This window comes from Leguminivora glycinivorella, chromosome 10 (genome assembly GCF_023078275.1).
Source record: "Leguminivora glycinivorella isolate SPB_JAAS2020 chromosome 10, LegGlyc_1.1, whole genome shotgun sequence".
Lineage (NCBI taxonomy): Eukaryota > Metazoa > Arthropoda > Insecta > Lepidoptera > Tortricidae > Leguminivora > Leguminivora glycinivorella.
Window position 1 is genome coordinate 8698741 of NC_062980.1, and position 22742 is coordinate 8721482.

General features: G+C 38.0%; 4 protein-coding genes across 4 annotated transcripts; 2 read left to right on the forward strand and 2 right to left on the reverse strand.

Moving 5' to 3' along the window:
- Window positions 1-2576: 2576 nt before the first annotated feature.
- On the reverse strand, window positions 2577-4782 carry LOC125230200 (THO complex subunit 4). The gene is made up of 4 exons (XM_048135281.1): window positions 4456-4782; window positions 3423-3639; window positions 3064-3267; window positions 2577-2964 (listed from the first exon to the last, which is right to left on the reverse strand). The coding sequence occupies exons 1-4, from the start codon at window positions 4669-4671 to the stop codon at window positions 2807-2809; spliced, it is 795 nt and encodes a 264-aa protein (XP_047991238.1). The 5' UTR covers window positions 4672-4782; the 3' UTR covers window positions 2577-2806.
- A 224-nt stretch (window positions 4783-5006) lies between these two features.
- On the forward strand, window positions 5007-7081 carry LOC125230501 (U6 small nuclear RNA (adenine-(43)-N(6))-methyltransferase). Its single transcript, XM_048135674.1, has 7 exons — window positions 5007-5161; window positions 5231-5444; window positions 5521-5661; window positions 5744-5879; window positions 5987-6103; window positions 6197-6357; window positions 6502-7081. The coding sequence occupies exons 1-7, from the start codon at window positions 5057-5059 to the stop codon at window positions 7059-7061; spliced, it is 1434 nt and encodes a 477-aa protein (XP_047991631.1). The 5' UTR covers window positions 5007-5056; the 3' UTR covers window positions 7062-7081.
- A 3724-nt stretch (window positions 7082-10805) lies between these two features.
- Window positions 10806-19937, forward strand: LOC125230519 (high mobility group protein 20A). The gene is made up of 7 exons (XM_048135695.1): window positions 10806-11064; window positions 11150-11309; window positions 11462-11604; window positions 12200-12315; window positions 12986-13111; window positions 19287-19446; window positions 19754-19937. Exons 1-7 carry the CDS (start codon window positions 10842-10844, stop codon window positions 19891-19893), a joined length of 1068 nt encoding a protein of 355 aa, XP_047991652.1. The 5' UTR covers window positions 10806-10841; the 3' UTR covers window positions 19894-19937.
- A 170-nt stretch (window positions 19938-20107) lies between these two features.
- LOC125230520 (histone RNA hairpin-binding protein) lies at window positions 20108-22589 on the reverse strand. The gene is made up of 5 exons (XM_048135696.1): window positions 22565-22589; window positions 22243-22353; window positions 22039-22156; window positions 21837-21956; window positions 20108-21554 (listed from the first exon to the last, which is right to left on the reverse strand). Exons 2-5 carry the CDS (start codon window positions 22298-22300, stop codon window positions 21335-21337), a joined length of 516 nt encoding a protein of 171 aa, XP_047991653.1. The 5' UTR covers window positions 22301-22353; window positions 22565-22589; the 3' UTR covers window positions 20108-21334.
- Window positions 22590-22742: the final 153 nt, after the last annotated feature.

Consider the following 22742-nt stretch of genomic DNA (forward strand, 5'->3'; position numbering starts at 1 on the left):
TTACAGGGTCGTGCACAGATCTTTAAAACCCTACATAAAGGTCTATTCCCCAAAGCCAGCGTCCGCCGGCTTTCCGCGCATGCGCGCAGTATCGAAAAAACTGAAAACGCATTGTTTGGCTCTGTAACCATGGCAACGCCTTATAACGACACTGCGGGCGTGCGCGGGAAGGCTTTGGGCAGCCGAGCTGACAGTGCAAACCTTTGAGTCAAAATACAGGAAACAGTGTGAATTTCACGAAAGTTATTCAAGAAAACGATTAAAAACTAAGTGCATGGTCGTAGAAAAAGTATTGTATGCAACGGTGTTTAACTGAGTCAAAAAATACTCGTGGCGTCTCAATAACAATTTTCGGCTTCGCCTCAAATTGTTACCCACGCCACTCGTCTTTTTTGACCTCCTTTAAACGCCTGTTGCATAAAATACTATTATGCAAAATGCGTTTTTTCGACCGCCAAAAGTTGTATGAAAAATTACTGTGGAAAAAAAATCCTAAAATTTAAAAATCGTCTCTGGTATCAACTTATGGGGAATTAGGCGGCAAATTTTTTTACAGCGTTGATGTTTAGCAAAAATATAAATATTTTTCACTATTTTGGTTAAATTAAAAAATGATAAAAATCATAAATTTGATGAAAGGAAGTAATTAAAACATAAATTTCAGCAATGTAATTTTTTTCATATGTCCCACACCATGGTAAATACGGGTACGATCCGCCTGGTGATTAGCAGTTACGGTAGCCTATGACGCCTGCCAATCTAGAGCCTCCACATGCGCGTTGCTGGCCCTTTAGGGTACCTTTCCACTAGAGATGCGCAACGTGATAGTGTTTGATATCCACCAATCATGTTCACTGTTCACAAAGCGTAGCGCTAGTAGGAACGGGTTCGACTAAGCTGATTGTGGATATCAGAAGTATCCATAACACATCTCTGGTGGAAAGGCACCCTTAACAGTCCTCAGCTAGCTCGCAGGATAACGCGCGTCCGCGGGAGAAAAATCCTCCTAAGCCTACATCGAAAACAGATGCCTTAATCTCGCTGTCCAAGGCTCTAAGTCACGCGGCCCCGGTAGCCCAAAGAAGCGCTGGCTGGACGTCGTGGGAGCGGACATACAAGAGAACAATCTCACGTCTAAGTATGCTGAAGACCGGGCAAAGTGGAGAAGACTGAGTAGGAAAGCGGACCCTGGCGCTAGGCCGGGAAAACGCTAGGTTGAAGAAGAAGAAGCCGCACTGTGCGACCATATACGGGCCCAGGGTGTGTGGATGCGCAGATTTATGACTAGAAAAACCGATGATTATTAGGTTTTGGTTTTCTCTCGTGTTCGATATAATGCTTTATCGACAGTTTTTTTATGGGATGCGACAATTTATATACTTATATTGAACCCCACCAAAATACAAGTTCATGGTAAATACGGTTACCCAATAGGAGGATTTTTCTCCTTATTATTCTTTTAGATAAGTATATTGTTTTTTGTTTACATCTAATACTAAAATTAACGGAAATAGGAAATATAAATATAGTACATTTCATCGGTAATTTTTAATCTTACCTACATAAAATTACGTTAACTTTTTAAGTACAGCAGGTAGGCAAGTATGGTCGCGCGATAAATGATAAAATAGCAGGCCGTCCCTATCGCACTATTTGTAAGTTCGATAGGGACGGCCCGATTATTTATCATCTATCGCGCGACCATGATTGCCCTACAGGTCGCGAAAAAAATAAGCGAAGTCACCGAGAGATGGCGCTATAAACAATAATGCTCATTAGTACCTATACTTTTGTCTTTCATTAGAGTTATATGAAAACATGAAATTATTTTAACTAGGTAGTTTGAAAGAAAGTTTGTACGGAACCCTCGGTGGGAGAGTCCGACTCGCACTTGGCCTGTTTTTTTTTGTAGAGTTGGCGTTCTTCTCCTAGTGATTATTATATTCTTTGCTACAGTCAGAATTGTCTTGGCTATAGGACCCTCGTCACTTTGCCATGAACAGGCATTTTCGCGAAAAAAGATTCAAAAACTTTTTTTTCTATAATAAATAAATTTTATGTTTTTCCTACTCCGAATTAAGAGCCCTTTTCATCCTACTAGGCGGAAAAAAACGTCCCAAATTTATTTTTTCCACTTCGTGACCATTTTTCAAACACTTTGTACAGCGGTTACAAAGTGGAAAGTATGCAAAATAATAGAAAATTTTGGGACCGGGATTTTTGTTATTTCTGAGTAGGAAAAACATAAAATTTACCTACCTTAAAATTTTTTTTTGCAGATTGTTCTCGCGAAAATGCACGAAGAGCATGCGCGGATCCAGGGGGAACCCCCCTGGAGCCTAGGTTGGCCATACAAATAGACCACATGACCCCCCTGTGGCCTGGGCACTCACCACGTGACCCCCCTGGGCACGAAGCTGGATCGGCGCTTGATAACAGTGACTAGGGCATGACTTAGTTACAACACCAATAGGGCCAATAAGTGTTCTGACGTTCAGGATGGTAAGGTCTACCTACACAGTGTGGCAAAAATAATTATTTGTAATAAGTTTAATTAGATTGAAAAATACTAGGCAACCAATTATCAAAATGCTTTTATTGAAAATTTCTTTTTGCTGGAAAACAGAAGTCTAAACCACAATTTCAACTGATGTCATCAAAAATAATATACTCTACAGTATTTAGAGTAATATTATAGCTAAACATTTTTTCCATCTCATTTCATCAATAAATTCAACACAGTTAGTGTTAATTTTCCTTAATGTACAAAGTGTCCATTTCACTGCACTATTTTACTAATTGTAATTTACTTAATTTCTTTGACATAGGCATCTAATTCTGCGTCAAGTTGTTCTGCTGTTGGGACCGGGCGGCGGCCGCGGCCGGCGCCGGCTCCGCGGCCGCGTCGAGCACCACCCCGAGGTGCGCCTCCTCCACCACCTTGATTTCTACCAGCGCCACCCACTTGAAATAAGAATGAATGATTAATTTGAGGTAAATACATGTTAAAGAGTTAAAATTCATAATCCTATTATGATATGATAGTGTTTTAGATTTTTGTACCTCTGTTAGAATTTCTCCTGATGGGAACTCCGCCGCCACCACCTCCTAGGCGGCCACCTCCTCCTCTTTCTTCAGTTCTAAAGGTGCTTATTTCTGAAGTAGCTAACTGGATGTTCATTGCGCGGCCATCTAGAGGTACTCCATTATACTGCTTCATGGCTTTTAGGGCATCAGCTCTCCTTTCAAACACAACATCAGCAGTCCCTAAAACAAATTATGTATTAGTACAATTATAAGAGGGTTTGAATTTCAAAAATGGACTTAACAATTTTAAAAAGTAGTAGAAAGTAAAAGCTTTTATTTATGATATTGATAGTTGTCAGAAAATCATAATTGGTATTTAAACTAGTTATTCTTACCCAAGGACCTTCCCGATCTGTCATAATGTACAGCGGCACTTTTCAAAATGCCAAATTCAGAAAATAGCTCTTGAATATCTGAATCAGAAACTCCAAAGTCCAAATTGGACACCATGAGCTTTGTAGGGCCCATGGTGATGGGACCGCTTCTTTGCATCTTCCTCTCGCCACCAAACTCCGAAAACATATCATGTTTCCATGTGCTGTTAACATCACCCTGAAATGTCGTCCTTATAGAGCATGCCAACTGGCCACTCAATGCGTCTTTGAGTATGTGCACACTCAAAATACATGGCAACCAAAAAAAACATTTACAGTTGATGGGATAGTGGACTATCAAAATAAAATTTAAATGATGATTTTACAATTCCAAAATACATGTAATTACTGACATAAACAGTGATACTATAATATCAATTTTGAGAAAATAGTCCCTTAATGATGTTTCTAATCACTGATACACAGCACTAGCGTCTGCTTCACATGTCCATGGGGAGTCTGTGGCAACTTCACATTGCAGATAGTGGAATTACATCGAGTTTTCACTCGATATGTGCCTTCTTCCATATCCAGCGCCCACAGCTTGTGCCACGGAGAGAATGCAAATAACACAGCAACACCTCCACATATCTCCTTATTTTCCGACCATTCCTTGTGTCTCCAGAGGATTGACAAATCGTTGAAGTAAAATTACATGAACGCAGTACGGGGACAGCATCACCCAAGTCCTTCAGTTCTTAACAGTTGGGACTATACGGCCCAACCATCGACGTACAAGAAAAAGGTGGCAAATAAACGATAAATTACTTTCCATGTTCTTAGGATGATCCCAAGAACTATATGGACAATAATAGGATTTTAACTATTTGAAAACATTAGTAACATCAGTAATCCTTGAACAAGGAAACATTTGGTATCAATATGGCATAGCTACGTTTCGCAGTTCTACCAGTTCGCTCCATTCACCGTCAGCAAAATGCGTCATGACGGTCGGCCATTTTGAAATTTAACAATCTTAGGTTATTCGATTTACCCTTGTGTAATTTGTTGGTTTGGAAACTCCGCCACGATTTCTTCCACGTAATACGCCACCGGACCGACCATTGCGGAAACCACCACCAGCTCCGCCGCCTCCACGGCCAGGTCTTTTGTTAGTATCAAATTTTCGGCCTGCACCACCTCCTCTTCTATTTCCTCCTTTACTTGCTTTTATGATATCGTCCAAAGCCATGTCAATCCTGTCCACCATTTTTAATTCTTTATGAAATGATTGTTTCTCAAAATATAAATTACAATAAATTCTTAGTTATAATAATAACTGTATCTTCGACTAGTCACTCAACTCGACGCCAAATGAGAGGAAGTAAGAATGAATGAAAACACCTAGACAAATGAAGTGAATGAATGAATTAAACATTACAAACAAAAGGATGGAAATATGGCAACATTATGATTACTGGATAAGTTCTTTGTCTATGGTTTAATCTAGCACTCCTTTATCTGCGTTTAAAACCAGTACTCAAACAGACCGTCAAATTTGACAATAGCGTGACATTGACACTTCATTAATTAATTAAGGTTATGAAATCGAAACGGATACATTTTCACTTAAAGTTGTTTTATTTACAACAATAATGGCTATGAACAGATACATGCATCCGCGAAATATCTATAAAAACCCTCCAGATTTTTCGAAGCTTTCAAAAGACTTTTCAGAATTTTCTAGCATTTGTAAAACGGTAAGTTTAACAACAATGGATAATACACATTATTTAAACTTGGTCATTAAGTTGTTCCCTTTATTTTAGGATGTATCAGGAAAAGTAACAATCGATTTCAAAGATCCACATTCCTTAAGAGTACTAACAAGGTGTCTACTAAAATCAGATTTCAATCTAGATGTTAAAATACCTGAAGACAGATTAGTGCCCACACTGCCTTTACGACTCAACTATCTGCTGTGGATAGAAGACCTAATTAAAGCTATCAAAAGAACTGGACATATAAAAGGCTTGGACATAGGTATGGATCATTTTATTATTTTATTCTTAAAAAGCATTCTTCACATCTTAGTTATTCATTGTTTGTTGTGGTTTAGGTACTGGTGCCTGTGCTATTTACCCACTTTTGGCAACAGCGAAGAACAAATGGAGCATGCTAGGCACTGAAAACGATGAAGAAAGCCTTAGTAAGGCTTTAGAGAATGTTCAACAAAATAATTTGCAGGATTTCATTCAGTGTGAGTATATACTACAAGAAGTATGTATTATTCATATTCATGTATAAGATGTATAATTTTAATATGTTATCTTTTCTTTTAGTAAAACTAAACAAAACTCAATCAATATATGATTTTCTATTTACTGAAGACAGTGGACTAGGGTTTGACTTCAGTATGTGCAATCCTCCTTTCTACAGCAACATCCAAGAACTCTTAGAATCTCGCAGTACTGCCAGGTTGGTTACAAATGTATTTAGTTAGTTAACCTTTCATACATTCTCTGATGCTGCAAAACCTTTTTTTTTGTTATTTCCTAAATACATGTTTTTATTTTCTGATTTAGACCACCTCCAAAGAATGGATTTACTGGTTCCCCACATGAATTGATCACAGATGGAGGAGAGTTAGAATTTTGTAGAAAAATGATACAAGAAAGCAAGAACCATAAAAAGAAAGTCATGTAAGTATGCATTATTTTACCCATTTCATAACCTGGTTCATAGTTCATCATCAAGTGACAAAATTAGCTTAGTGATTGTTATTTCTGTTACAGATTATTTACTACAATGGTAGGACATAAGTTTACATTAAATGAATTATCTGAAGATCTGAAAGCAGAAGGTATTAAATACACTAGCACGGAATTCTGCCAAGGCAGGGTCACAAGATGGGGTTTAGCATGGACATATCAAGACTATAATATTTACAAATTAGGTATTCATTTATTTTAATTTTAATTAGCATAGACATTTGAACCTTTTTTTTACAGCATGTACGGTTTATCAACTATATCATCTCAAGACTGTGCGGGAAGCATCCCGTACACAGCAGTTATTACTAATTATTTAATTTTTTCAGTTCCACCAAGAGATAAGCCCCGGAAAAAGATTGCTAACACTGTATACCAGTTACCAGAATTATCAAATAGTATAAGTAATGTTGACATTGCGTTTGATAAACTTAAACCCCTTCTTCTGACCTTAAAAATATCACGAAAAGTTCTTAACAAAAAAGGAAATTGTATACTTCTGGACATTATTGCTACTGAAAACACATGGAGTAATCAAAGAAGGAAAAGGAGAATGCTTAAAAGAGAAGACGCAAATGATGCAAAGAAATTAAAACAAGATTGTTCACTAGAGGCAGAGACTGTTTTGGAGAATAATAATTCAGAAGAAAAACCTATAGTGCTAGAAAATGCTTGTTCAAGTATTGTTAATGGTTGTGATGATGCCAAAACATCACAATTGCTGGGAAATACTGAAGTAGATAAAGGAGAACAACAGTTAGTTCATGCATTTTTAAAACTTTTCTTAAAAGATGGCCATATATTTCTGGAAACAGAATTTCTCGATGGTGCCAGTGGGAAAGAAGGTCTACATCAAATAATACAATACATTAAAAACAACTGGAAATAACATAACATTTTATCATTGAATACCAGTGTTAATATCTTGATAGACTGAGCTCTTGTAGCGGTGACTGCACATGGTGTTTATTGGTGCTCTTATACGGGCAACACAATTCCGAGCAATTTACATACCATTGCCGCGTTTGTTGCATGCATACGCACCAACTAACTATGGAGCAAACGCGGCAATGGTATGTAAATTGCTTTGTCTGTGTAAGAGCAACATAATAAAACGTCCATTAAGCTAGGAACATACTACGCGGACGTCCGTCGTAAATCGACCGCGACCGCGACCTATCAGTGTGCACGGAACAAAACATCCAGCGAGCCAGATTTCGATCGGACGTCCATGCGCTCAAGGCCACGTCCACGTCCGTCGACCGATAGTTTGCACGGCTAGGAACATACTACGCGGACGTCCGTCGTAAATCGACCGTGACCGATCAGTGTGCACGGAACAAAACATCCAGCGAGCCAGATTTCGATCGGACGTCCATGCGCTCAAGGCCACGTCCACGTCCGTCGACCGATAGTTTGCACGGTTATGTGTAATTTCATTGTCCAGATTCCCGTCCGCGGTCGATTTACGACGGACGTCCGCGTAGTATGTTCCTAGCTAGTGTATATTAAAGCTAGGAACACACTACGCGGACGTCCGTCGTGAATCGACCGCGGACGGGAATCTGGACAATGGAAATACATATAACCGTGCAAACTATCGGTCGACGGACGTGGACGTGGCCTTGAGCGCGTGGACGTCCGATCGAAATCTGGCTCGCTGGATGTTCTGTTCCGTGCACACTGATCGGTCGCGTGAAGCTAGGAACATACTACGCGGACGTCCGTCGTAAATCGACCGCGACCGCGACCGATCAGTGTGCACGGTCACCAAAACATCCAGCGAGCCAGATTTCGATCGGACGTCCATGCGCTCAAGGTCACGTCCACGTCCGTCGACCGATAATTTGCACGGTTATGTGTATTTCCATTGTCCAGATTCCCGTCCGCGGTCGATTTACGACGGACGTCCGCGTAGTGTGTTCCTAGCTTGAAAGTAGCAAACAAATCGACCTAAAGCTAGGAACATACTACGCGACCGCGACCGAGTGTGCACGGTCTTCGGGACGTGGCTTCGGCTGACCAAAACATCCAGCGAGCCAGATTTCGATCGGACGCCCGTGCGCTCAAGGCCACGTCCACGACCGACGACCGATAGTTTGCACGGAAGCTAGGAACATACTACGCGGACGTCCGCCGTCGAGCGACCGCGATCAGTGTGCATGGTCTTCAAACATCCAGCGATCCAGATTTCGATCGAACGTCCATACGCTCAAGGCCACGTCCACGGCCGTCGACCGATAGTTTGCACGGTTAAGTTAAGTGTATATTCATTGTCTAGATCCGCGTCCGCGGTCGCGCGACGGCGGACGTCCGCGTAGTATGTTCCTAGCTTAACTTTTCGTGAACTTTTCTACTGATCACAATGGTCAACTTTTCGTCGGTTTTACTAATGCCTCGAACAATGCGGATGTGATCGATAATTATTAAAAAAAATTGGTTGTCTGTAAAGTCGGTTTACGGACGGTAGTTTAACGTGATAACGTCAAACATTACAGTAGTATAGACAGGAGCGGTCAGAGTATAGCAAAAGGGGCCCGATTCTGGGACTTTTTTCACGTTTATTTATTTATTTGTTTATTTATTAAAAATACACAAAAGTTAACAGTATTTCACCAAAGCACTTATGTGGTAATATAATTATGTACATGTTAAATTGACATAAATAAAAGCAAACACACTTAAAAGTTAAACTATGGTTATTACATTAATCACCTAAGGAGTGTAGAGTCTATGAACCTTAAGAGTTTTCTGTAAAACACACCAACACTATCAGCAAATATGTCAATATCGTCTGTCTCCAACATGATGCGGTTAAGAGCAGCTCGGGCTCGAGCGGTGCGCCGGTCGCCGCGAACAGGCGCCGCCGCCGCCGCGCCGGCACCGCGCCCGGCATGCCAACCACCACATTCGCTCTTGGCACTTGCAGCCCCATTCTCTCAAGCACGGATGCGTCATCTACTCTATGGTGATTTGGTGAAACAGTTGGCGGTAATGCATAATATGCAGCAGTTTCCGTCTGGTTTCTAGAGTTTGAAGACCAACCATTCCTGTTACGAATAGAGATGGATACATATATCCTGGGTAATATCCGTACAGTCGTTTGTAAATGTGCTTACAGAACTTCCTCTGCACTCTTTCTAGTGATTTGCCAATAACTTTTGGGAATACTGGTGTGAGTAGATACCTAGATAAAAAACCTTTAACACAATTATCAGAAGTGAATACTTACAATCTTTCCTCAAAGCTCTTCGCTCCATCCATTTACCGCAATGATGGCAATGTTTGCCAAAGCAGACCAGATTTGGCTATGAAAAAACATACGTATATATATTATAATCCTTAAAAAATATATGTTTTACTATAATAGAAAGTAATATTGCAAATACTTACAATTTTTGGCATTGTATGACCATTTCAATTTTCAAATAAAACCTTAGACCTATATATAGGGACCCGACATGTTGTTCTATGCCATAGATTTATATATATTAAGCTAGATTGAGTTGTTAAGCCAAAAACTTTTACTAGTCTGACATGAACGCCTTTCTGCACCGGTGATAAAGTTCAATTTAGTATGGCAAAAAAGTGTGAGCTCAGTCCCTATTGTACCATGTTTAGCGGCCCAAATGTCATTGTCAGTGAGTTCCAAAGACAGGGGACAGCGGAATCACATTTTTTGCCATACTAAATTGAACCTTATTACTGAGACAAAAAGGTGACCGTTTTCGCTATTCTGAACTATCGAAAACGGTCCACATGAGAGGGCATTGTTTGGGCTGGTGTCCCTCTCGCACGTGTGGCCAGTGTTAATGAGCCAAAATAGTAGTATTTTTATATATATATATATTACCTGACTTTATAACTTCTTATATTATTTTAGTGTAATATTCAAACTAGGGTTTCGATATATTTCAAAGAATTGGAAAATAATTACAATGTAATTACAATGTAATTATTTTGATGCCAATAAATCAAAGATTTTATAATTAAAAACGACGTTCACTGAATAATGTTGACATTGTCAGTAAGTGCGAGAGGGACACCAGCCCAAACAATGACCTCTCATGTGGACACACTTTTTGACCTAACTACACAATCTAGTTTAATAATTCTAAATCTATGATGAGTTCAGACGGGATATGTTCTGTAAAAAGTCGTATAAATTAAAATAATTAATTTTGTAAAGCTGAGTTTAGACATGCAGGTTATTGCTGCAAGTTTTGAGACAGAATTATATGCTAGAAAGAGATGCAGATATTTGCCACTCACTCTTACCTATAGTTGCGTCTCAAAACTTGCAGCAATAACTTGCTGGTCTAAACTCAGCTTAACGAGAACAACACACGGGCGCGCCATCTGTCCCAGCTGTGGTGCTTTACTCAGGCCACACGCTATAACCATACCGAGCGCATCGATCAGCCGCTTAGTTCCAACGCGCGCCAATAGATGGCGCTAAAGCTATATTGCGAAACGGGACAATGACGTCATCTTTTTCGTGCATGCTGCCCGTAGTAACGAGTTATTAGACGTTATCACGTCAAAAAAGAAATGTCACACATGTCAGTATAGAGTTAAGGTAGTGATCGTGTTTGTGTGTGATTATTTATCGTTTTTTTTTCATAAGTACGCTATTGTAGTAGTAATTATAATTCCAAAAATATAAGGAATGGAAGATCCATCGAAAACTCGCCAACAACCATCTACAGAAAATGCAAATGAGGAAGTTATGTCCTCGAGTACAGAACTGGAGAATAATGTGCCACCGTCTAGCAATGGTGTCGCTGGTAATGATGCTTCAAAGGATCCTCAAAAACCATCACCTAAGAAGCCTAAAAAACGAAAGCCTAAAGTTCCCCGGGACGTAACTGCACCACGCCAGCCACTAACAGGTAAGAAAGTTGATTACCGGACTCTTTTATACTTCCACATGACGTTACATTCGAATCTTCAATATTTGTTTGATTTGTAATCTAGGATATGTGCGCTACTTGAACGAGCGCCGCGACCAGCTACGAGCTGAGCACCCGGAACTCGGGTTTGCGGAGTTGACGCGCCAGCTCGCCAGCGAGTGGAGCAAGTTGCCAGCGGAAGAGAAACAGCAATATTTGGATGCGGCTGATCAAGACAAGGAAAAGTGAGTAGCAAATTTATTCACTTACAATGAAACAATTTTTTCAACAAATCTTTGGCTCCTTTCTGTTACATAAATCTATTTCATTAAATTTAATGTGTTAGTGCAGTTTTAGCAACATGTTTATATTATTTCAATCAGCCTTTGTTCCAAAGGTACAATAAGGAATGGGATGAGTATAAGAAAACTGATGCTTACAAGGAATTCAGAAGACAACAAATGGAGCAAAAACATTCCAGTGGGGCAGCTAAGAAGATGAAGCATAATCACAACCAAGCCAGTGAGACCTCCAATACTGGTAAGCATCAAGATGGAGCTGGATCAAGCAAGTTGGCTGCAATTTTGAGTGGAGACTATGCAATAGATATTTAAAATTTATTACTTTATGAATTTATTTCTAGTTTCTTTACACTCAAACTGGGCTATATTTAGTATGAAACCAACTTAGTTTGCTTTCATGCTAAACAATTAATAACATCAGAGAAGTGTCATGATCTCATGATATACTGGATATACACATACTAAATAGTTTGTGACATCAATGATGTCATACAAACACTGTATAGTGACCTACATAAGTGTATCTTGTATATCTACTTGGGAAATATAGTTTAATACTGGATCCTAAGGGTCCTCCCACATCTGGCATCTCGCGAGCGTAGCGTCGGGCCAACTGTATGGCAAAGCCTGACACCGCGTTGGCACAACGTCGACTTTTTCCATACAGTTGGCCCGACGCTACGCTCGCGAGACCCTAAAAATATTGATAACACATTACTGGCTCTTGCTAAAGTGGCAATTTCTGTTTTCAAACAGGTTACTTTGCTGCAATTAATTATATTCATCACATCACTGAGTTCCTTATTTTTTACTGAGGCCTTATTTTTTTGCAGCACCACCTCAAACAAGTGCAGAACCTAACAATGTAACAGCAAATGGTCCCAGTGCACCTGTCGTGCCTCGGCAACAAACACCTCCCAGGCCCAGACCTTGCATCACTCCAGCATCTGTAAGTCATTAGTACTTTTCTCTAAAGACAGATGCATATTGCTCAACAGGGTCTACTTAGCATAGAAGTAATTTATTTACATACATATAATCACGCCTGTATTCCATAAAGGGGTAGGCAGAGCACATAAAACTACTCAAGTTTCAGTGCCACTCTTGGCATGGGATTGAAAAACGAAATTGTGCTATTGCAGTGACACATTGCCAGCCTCTTATTTTGCAGGGGGGTTAAATAGGCGAGACGACTAAAAAAAACTAATTAGTCCGTCAATTAGATTATCAAAGAATATTAGACACGTATTTTTTCTATTTTCTCGTAAACTAAGACGGTACAGTGCGTTAAAGTTTCGCGTGACGTCACGCCTAGGTACAATTTTTACTTAGAAGTGACGTCACAAGCCCCCACTCCGGAACTTTGATGCTCTATATTTTTGTATTTTTTCATTAATTAGAAAAAGCGAAAAATATGTGCTCAGTATTTTTGGACGACGACTAAACAGAATGCCATTTTCTTATGTAGTCGTACTAGTCATCCCTATTGTGGCTAGTAATTTATTTATCAGAGAATATCTGTTATTTCATATATGAGTGTATACTTATAGATATAAATTACTTCAAGCAAGCATTTTCATCAGTGAAAATTTTTATTTCCTACTTTATTTTATTTGTAGGGTGAAGACTTCGGTGGTGGGGATACAGACATTCCCATATTCACCGACCAGTTCCTACAACACAACAAGCTAAGGGAGTCAGAGCTCAGGCAGTTAAGGAAGGCTAACTCGGACTACGAGCAGCAGGTATAGTATATTTGAGCCTCATGATTATAGCCTTCCTCTTCTTCTTGTTAGGGCTATGCAAGGCTTCCTAGCGCCTTATGTACCTCTACGACCATTCTTGATCTATTGTGATTGCCACCTACTCGATCGAGTCCTACAAATTCAATGATGATGATAACCATTGTGCCATCACAACCTGTGCTGCTAAAAATTTGATTAATAGTTATTTGTGTGAGCGTCAGGACCCCTGGACCACTACAGATATTTGATGTTTAGTACATACTAAAATTTAGTACCTATTTGATACTATTTGGTACCTGAGTACATATATTTGGTACCTCCACTGATATCGAAAAATCGAGCGAATAAAGTGGCCAGACATTCTGACGTCAGGATGTCTGGACCATTTTTGGTTCACATAGTTCCAGACAACACTACTAATTGATATCTTAGTCAATATTTACTACCTATTTGGTACCTGTCAATATATTTTTTTCAAATTTTTTTGGCGTACCAGAAAAAAGTTATGACGGAATTTAAAGTTGTGAGCCCGGCCGTGCCGTTGAAGTATGTAGCGCCTGTCAAAAGTATAGAGGCAAATCCGCCTGCCCTCCTGCGCGCGTCAACTTAAATAGGAATTTAGTTTTAGGCACTCACACATCATCTCTACTACTGACTAGTGGTGGCATTAATATAGTCGAAATATAAAAGTAATTAGTGTAATTACACTAGTTTTCCATTTTCCTCCTGAGACCTAAACACGTGGCAACAGTTGGGCAAATTCTAGGGGGGAAATAGCATAAACTGTTATAATTAACACGTTCGACGCCGGCAGCGTTTCACTAAGCCCTTTAGCTATGCCGGGCGTAATTATCGTAGTCACATATTTGTGTTACTGGCATAGGAATAACATGGTCACAAGGTATGTGTCAACTGGCATAGTTCAGAGGTAAATTACTAAAATGCGATTTTTTTGATTTCGCGGCGTCAGTCATCTCTCTGACGTGCTGTGGGATGGTGCTTATGCTCGAAAAAGACGGAAAAATAGTTTAAAACTCACAAAATGGAAGAAAACCGTAAGTAATTACTTTATCACTCAGTGTTTCTCAAACTTTAGCACTAATGAACTCAACATAGATTATTATACACATAGATACTTAGGAGGCGGCCGAAAATGTCCATTTAAAAATTGTGACTGATATATCGATTATTTTTATCTATAATAGGGAATAATACTGCTATTATAATTTAAGTTATTAACATTTGTCAAAATTTCTCATATTTACTGCCTTTTAGACAAGTTCAGTACCCCAAGTATAGGGTTTGCAATATCCGCCGATTTTTCGGATCCGGATATTTCGAATCTTAAAATTTGCCGGATCCGGATATTCGGATATTTAGGATAAAACGGATCCGTGTTGAAATGGTCACTTTTTATAGGGGTTTCGTCAAATCTAAGCTGCTGTTACTGAAATAAAATGATTTAAACTCACAAAACGACATAATAAATATACGGACTTTTAACACAATTGTGTCGCTTAACTTCAACTCGGATAAATCGATTCGGTTTTAAGGATGATTACAAAAAAAGCAGAATGGATTTACTAGAGTTTGAAGTTACAAATTCACAATGAATGTCACTCCCATTCTACAGCATATAACATTAAACAGTAGGCCAATATTTTTTGTTTAACATACATAAGCTAATGCAGGGTAATTTAGTGTTGTTCTAGTGAACCTGTTCTAGTACCTCCGTTTTCCTGGGGCGTCAAAATCCGTAACCACAGCCTATAATGATATCCATGCAAAATTGCAGATGTAGGAAAAAAAGTTAAAATAATATAATTTTATTGCGTTGGACCAGGGAGTGTCAATATGTATGTATCTAACTATCTACACAAAAAGTATTATGGAGGTGCACTCCAATCCTTCTGGTGTAGGGTTGTAAATAGAAAAAAAACCAAATGTTTTTTTTTCAGAAAAGAAATTATGAAAAAAAACATGAAAAAAAACCGAGCAGTTTTTTTTTCTGTGTTTTTTTTTAGGGTTCCGTAGTCAACTAGGAACCCTTATAGTTTCGCCATGTCTGTCTGTCCGTCCGTCCGTCCGTCCGTCCGTCCGTCCGTCCGTCCGTCCGTCCGTCCGTCCGTCCGTCCGTCCGTCCGCGGATAATCTCAGTAACCGTAAGCACTAGAAAGCTGAAATTTGGTACCAATATGTATATCAATCACGCCAACAAAGTGCAAAAATAAAAAATGGAAAAAATGTTTTATTAGGGTACCCCCCCTACATGTAAAGTGGGGGCGGATATTTTTTTTTATTCCAACCCCAACGTGTGATATATTGTTGGATAGGTATTAAAAAATGAAGAAGGGTTTACTAAGATCGTTTTTTGATAATATTAATATTTTCGGAAATAATCGCTTCTAAAGGAAAAAAAAGTGCGTCCCCCCCCTTCTAACTTTTGAACCCTATGTTCAAAAAATATGAAAAAAATCACAATAGTAGATCTTTATAAAGACTTTCTAGGAAAATTGTTTCGAACTTGATAGGTTTAGTAGTTTTTGAGAAAAATACAGAAAACTACGGAACCCTACACTGAGCGTGGCCCGACACGCTCTTGGCCGGTTTTTTTCAGATGAATAAATAATACGACAATAACGGTTTTTCGTGAGTTGTAACGTGTTTCAATAACAATAACGTACAATTTAATTCAATTAACATTCAGTATACAAACGTTTATTGGGGAATCCCCGATGTTGCGTGTAGCATGGAGAGGCGGTGGTGTTGCCAACAGTAAATGGTGATAACTATCAACTACAGATTTCGTAAATGTAACTTTTATAAGACCAGAAATTAAAGGATTTGATTAAATTCGTTTAATAGTTAACATTAAGTCTAAAAAAACCGTATAAAAGTATTAACTATTTTGCAAATTTTGAGATTTCGTACTTTAGAAAAAAAACATACTCCAGAAAAAAAACTGTTTTTTTTCACGGTTTTTTTCATGTTTTTTTCAAGCCAGAAAAAAACCGTTTTTTTTGCAACCCTATTCTGGTGGTTTGGGTGTGCTAGATTGCCTCCCATCTCATTAAATACAAAAAAAATTGGATCTGAAATGAGCTAATAAAATGATTACGTATGTAATTACATAATTACCTCCATGATCTTTAATTAATCACTAAGCTAAAGAACATCCATGGCAACCGTTTCTGCTTTATAGAAAATTAATAATTTATCGTTATTCCTGCGGGATACATCCAGTTAGTAACGAAAACAGTTTTAAAAACTATGGTTTACTCATAGCTGGGCATTAACTCGTTAATCCGTTAATCGTTAATTAACGAAGTTAACATTTCGGTTAACGGATTAACATTTAAGTTAACTTTAAAAAATGTTAACGGATTCGTTAACTTCCGTTAAATTTCATCGAGTCCGTTAATCGTTAATCCAGCACCCCAAGCGGCTCGCTGCGTCGCGAATACCACGTCCTGACTGCTACTGTAAAAGCCCGTAGTACTCGTACGGCAAAACCTAGTATTTATCGGTAAAAGCAGATCCGTCGGTTATAAACAGTCTAAAGACCAATTGGCGACTTTGGATCACTTATTCGAGATCTTCTAAATCTTATTAGACGTGCTAGATCGATCACTAACCTGGGAATAGAGTGCAATCATCAGGCATGACAGACAAATCGCGCAACCGACGCATCGAGTCCGGCGGGCCTTAGATTACTCTACCAAGTTATCGTCATATCGTGGCCCACAGCATCGAATTGTCGTCTCAAATCTCAATCTGAAGAACCGACGCACCACGATCGCGACCGCATGAATGACCCAATAATTACCAATCCGAAGTAAAACCTAGGATTTAGCCAACCAATGGCGGTAAAAGCCCGAAGAGACCGTAATTATTACATTTCGGTTTTTTACCGATTGGCGTCACAGGTTTTAATGGTTTTTGGTGGATAGTTGGATACTAAGTAAATACAAATACATAATACCTACAGTGAAGTCCTATTTTTATGACGTGTTAACGAATTATCGATTAACTTTAACTTCCGTTAAATCTACCGACATGTATCGCTTTAACGATTAACGAAGTTAACTTTTGAAGTAACGGATTAACGATTAACGAAGTTAACTATTTGATTAACGGTGCCGAGCTATGGGTTTACTGTTCATTTTATTTAGTTTGTTAACATTAATACATATAGTTTTATGGATTAATTGCATGGCGTAATGTACCGAACCTAACCTAGCTTGATATTCTGTAGTATTTGAATTAAACAAATGTGAATAAACATTTTACGCGACAAAATACAGGGAATAATTCATAAAGTTCATTCGAAAATTCTTTCTGGTGTGGATCGATGCCCATGTTTAACGGATCCGTATTATCCGTTTTATCCGGATCCGATGACACCTCGGATCCTGATCTCAAATTCAACGGATATCCGGATAATTCGGATATCCGGATCTCAAACCCTATCCAAGTACTAAGAAAAGTTATTACCTAAATTGGAAATTAATTGTGATAAAAAAGTTCCATAAGTTTAGTCAGTAAAACTGGCCTAAACACGGTTTATTAAAATCTTAATTAAGTTACAATCGTACGAAATACTATTAATACTAAATTGTTAACTTATTTCATATTGGCTGTGCAATCTATAGTAAGTTCCAATGAAAATTTTGAGAACCGCTGAAATCTGTCTTAAAAATGACACATATTTGTGCCACCCGGCACTGTATAAAGGTAATCTTGTGCAATATCAAAAACTTACAAATTTTGAAACCAAAGCGTATTTAGATTTAATTTTGAATAACATAACTGTATGTTCAATCATTTTTTATTTAATTTGAAATTTGGCAACAAAAAGGCTCATAAATTAAAACACACATATGTGTCACTGGCATAGGAGTAAGGATTTTTTGATCACAGACGCTGTGTCACCGGCGTCGAACGTGTTAACAGCGTCATTGGTAATATTGGTATATAGGATGTATTTTGATGATTTGGACCAGTCTATGGTCCACGAGCTCCGTTATAGGGGTTTATTATATAAATAAACCACTGCTTTCGGTAACATTTGTTTTTTGCATCGATTAGTGTCAATTATGAATTAAGAATAAATACAAACATTAAATCAATCATCTACTATCAGTACCTACAACCACAATGCCGCCAAATCTGCCATACAGCTCTACAGCTGCTGAACAGTCGCAAAAATGACCGGCTGTCAGGGGTAAACTGATTTACAAATTTCTCCGCCAGGAGATGTCTCTCAGGGACATGACATGACATTAGACGTTATTGAGACTGTAGGAGGTTTTCTCAGGAGGAAAATGGAAAACTAGTGTAATTACACTAATTACTTTTATATTTCGACTATATTAATGCCACTAGTCAGTAGAGATGATGTGCGAGTGCCTAAAAATAAATTCCTATTTAAGTTGACGCGCAGGAGGGCAGGCGGATTTGCCTCTATTCTTTTGACAGGCGCTACATACTTCAACGCCGCGGCTGGGCTCACAACTTTAAATTCAATCATAATTTTTTTCTGGTACGCCAAAAAAATTTGAAAAAAATATATTGACAAGTACCAAATAGGTAGTAAATATTGACTAAGATATCAATTAGTAGTGTTGTCTAGAACTATGTAAACCAAAAATGGTCCAGACATCCTGACGTCAGAATGTCTGGCCACTTTATTCGCTCGATTTTTCGATATCAGTGGAGGTACCAAATATATGTACTCAGGTACCAATTAGTATCAAATAGGTACTAAATTTTAGTATGTACTAAACATCAAATATCTGTAGTGGTCCAGGGGTCCTGACGCTCACTTATTTGTTATACAAGGGTGCAAAGTTGTTTTTTAACACACGAGAAGTAAAATACTTTAGGACCCGAGTGTAACACAAAACTTTTCCCCTCACTAAAGTGAGGAAAGTACAACGCAAAAAGCGCGTTTATCACTGCTTCCAGTAGTTCCACAGGTGGTAAATCATCGTCATCACTAGATTCACTCACTTTTATCAATTTTTAAGTGGATAAAATGCGTTTTTACCCGCTGGTATTGAAGGACAAAACACGTGTTTCCGAGCTAGTGAGGGGAAAAGATATTGACAATCAGTATTATTAATTTGTGCATTGTACAGGAAAAATTGGCAAAAGACTAAACTTGTTATTTTAGAATGCCATTCTCCAACGACACGCCGAGGAGGTGAGCGCAGCGACAGCTCGCTTGCGCGCCGAGACAGCCGCGGCCGCCGAGCGCACCGCCGCGCTGCTCGCGCACCGGCGCGCGCTCGTCGCCGCCCTGGTGCACGCGCTGCAGGCCGTCGCCATACCAGGTAATGCTATAATTGTTTACATTATGAATTGCCATAAGGCAAATCAAAGTATAACCTGTACCTGTGCTGGTGCCGTGAGTGTTTTAGCGTTTCTGCTTTTGAAATCTTTGAGCAGAAAAGTAAATGCATTTGGGAAAAGAGAACATGTCATGATGATACTTGGCAGGAGTTCAATATTGTTTGAAGCTAAACAGTTTTTGTATGTAAAAATAGATTGAAGTAGTATTGAAGTGAATAGATTGAATAGAAGGGTGAGCAAGTAAATGATGAACGAAGAGATTACTATTTTTTTCTTTTTTTTTTATAGGTGGTCCAACAGGTGCAACTGAGAATAACATTGAAGAGTACATGGACAAGCTACACACACTGGCAAGAGAGACCAAAAACCATGCGGCCATAAAACAAGCCAGAGACATCCTTAATAAAGTGGAACTACCCATTAAATAGAATTTAATCTACATTATCAGTATTTAATAAAACATAATTAGTTACATAATTTGTTTTATTAGAGTTTTTAACATCAGTTTATACCACTTATAGTATGTTGAATACTTCAGCAGTTCGAGTAGCATGATTTCATTCATTATCATAATTTTTTACCCAAATGTTACAACATAAAAATCAACATTTTGCAGCATAATTAGCACTTTGGTACCAAAGCCACGGTAAAGTTTTCGATTAGGCAAGGAATCAAAACGGTTGTTTATCTCATGCTTATTTGAGACTTGAACATGCTAAATAAGTACAAATCCAAAATCAACGAATGCTGCAAGAGCTTCAGGACATGAGAATCAAACAAGTTTTTCTGCTAAGAGTGCTAAGTAAATGTTCTACACATAGACCAGAATTATGACAACATAAATGGGTCAATGTGACGAAAATTTATATATTTTTTAATTGATGTGGAGGATCTTACATTTTTCATCAAATAATTAAATCTTATGAACATACACAATTACATATCAGTCAAATCAAATACATATTGCTTACTACTAAAGTAAACAGCATTATAGCCATTGTAGGCACTTATAATTATTAGTATATATTGATACTCTGAACAGAGTTACAGAGGAAAAAAATCTGTTAAAATATAGGTACTCATAGAAAATAGGGTCTGAAATTTTGGTCTGGCTTTGAAACTTTTGAACATAACTGCTGAATCTATTAACTGTACCAAAACCAGGCCAAAAAGTCTGTATTTGCAAGATATGGAGTTGGCAAAAATATTTGGATAAGAACAAAAAATATGTTAATAATTTTGAATAACATGTATAATAAGAGACAAGACAACAATAAGAGTCCATTTATTCTTCCCTTCTAGTCACAAGATAGGCTAAACAAGTTCACTATTTTGTATGCTTACATTAAACTATTTCCTACCTAACATAGTAAAATGGTCTGTCATTGTCATCCCTCTTCAAGTACAGTGAAAAGTTAATAAGTAAACTAATTTTCTGTCCACTTATTTGTCTTTGGACCAGCACCTACCAACAATAAAATCCTGCTTATCATGTAATATAAGCAGTACTCTATTGTGTGTAAACAGGTCTCAGAACTGTGTTTAACTTTATGTCTCCTTTGCACAAATCTATAAAGAAAGTTATAACTGATCATAATTATCATAGTTATGAATAGCTATAACCGACAATAAATAATGATATGTCAATTATAATGGTTTAGGAACCAATACAAATTGTATGTACATGCATTTAATGTCAAAGGTGCAACCAGATCTGGCAAATATGTCACTAGTGCAGACTTTGTGGACTACTCTTGTGCATATTAAACAAGAGCTAAATCTCCACACCTTAATGTCAACCTCATAGCTTACAGATTCCTTAGGTGTTATTGTTATTACAACTCCTATACCTAATTACATTTTAAATATCTATTGCTCAACATTATTACCCTCTTCCTCATTTTCCTCATCAGAATAAGTGGTGGAACCAGCGATGGAGCCAGAGTTAGACCCAGTGTTGGACTTGGCTCCATCAGTATCATATTCATGCAACTTTTTCCTCCACATCTTGATCAATGCATCCCATGACCTGCGGCTGTACTTTGAATACTTATCAGGGGTTTTTGGGTCATCCTTAGTGCGCTTGTCTCTGAAATAATATGTTCCATAAATTATTTCTTTTCACAAAAACAATATCTCTCGAAAAAAAAAAAAAATAGTAGAAAGCCAGATTTTCTACATATTACCAGGTATACTAAACATGAAAGTCATTCAGATTTCTAGTTGGTTGACTGAAAATATGCAATATTCTTTGCAAGCTACCTATCCAGTTTATTGGTCTTCTATTTGGCAATAAAAAAAACCTTTGGAATCTTTAGCAAAGGGATAATTTACTGTAAAATAAAACTGTAGGAGTAAGTTTATTACTTACATAGGTACATGTTGCAAATAGTTATGGTAGCCAGTCGTGTTCTTTCCATAGTCAATTTGTTTCTGCCTTCTTTGCAGCATTAAAGGGTCAGTCTCTAGTTCAACTGGTTTCTTTGGTTTACTGAAATAATAATTTTTGCATTAAACATTTACAGTATAGAGCATTAAAAGACTTCACATCAAATGAAAATGGATGTACTTGCCTTGCTTTTGATTCTGTGCCCACTTTCTCATTGGGTTTTGCCCTTTTCCTACTGCTTGAATTTTCTCTGCTGCTGTCCGATTGTGACTTTATCCTTTCTTTAGTCGCTTTGCGCTTGTCTGATTATAAAAGAATAAAATATCAGTGCTTATTATCGACAGTAATAATAATAATGACTTTAGCATTGGTTAGGATATTGACTTACCATTGAGGGTTTCTCTTAAATCCTTAGTCCAAGTATTATCGATTGTCGAGTTACTCATTTTGTAGTGATGCTTGTTTTTAAAAGGGAAGAAGAGTATTAGGCACCAATTCACTGCAAACAAAAGTATTGTTACAAAAAATAACAACAGCCTCGACTTATTTAACTCTGATTTATTTTTGTTACCTGTGATATTTAAGAGATAACAGTGACTATAGTAAAATTATAATAAATAGGTTTAAGATAGTTAATCTAATATAAATTGCATATTTATTTACAAATCATGAATAAAATAGGAAAACGATAGGATTTTCTTGACACTGACAACCGAGAAAACGCGCGCACTCCCACAAGCACGCTAGCCGGTATTATCACAGATTAAATAAAAGAAACACACCAGAAAAGAAACCGGAAATCATTCACTTTTATAGTTTTAAACTATTTGAGGTAAAGTTATTACTACTTCAAACATGGTAATTCATCCTACCAGACTCCAATAGTAA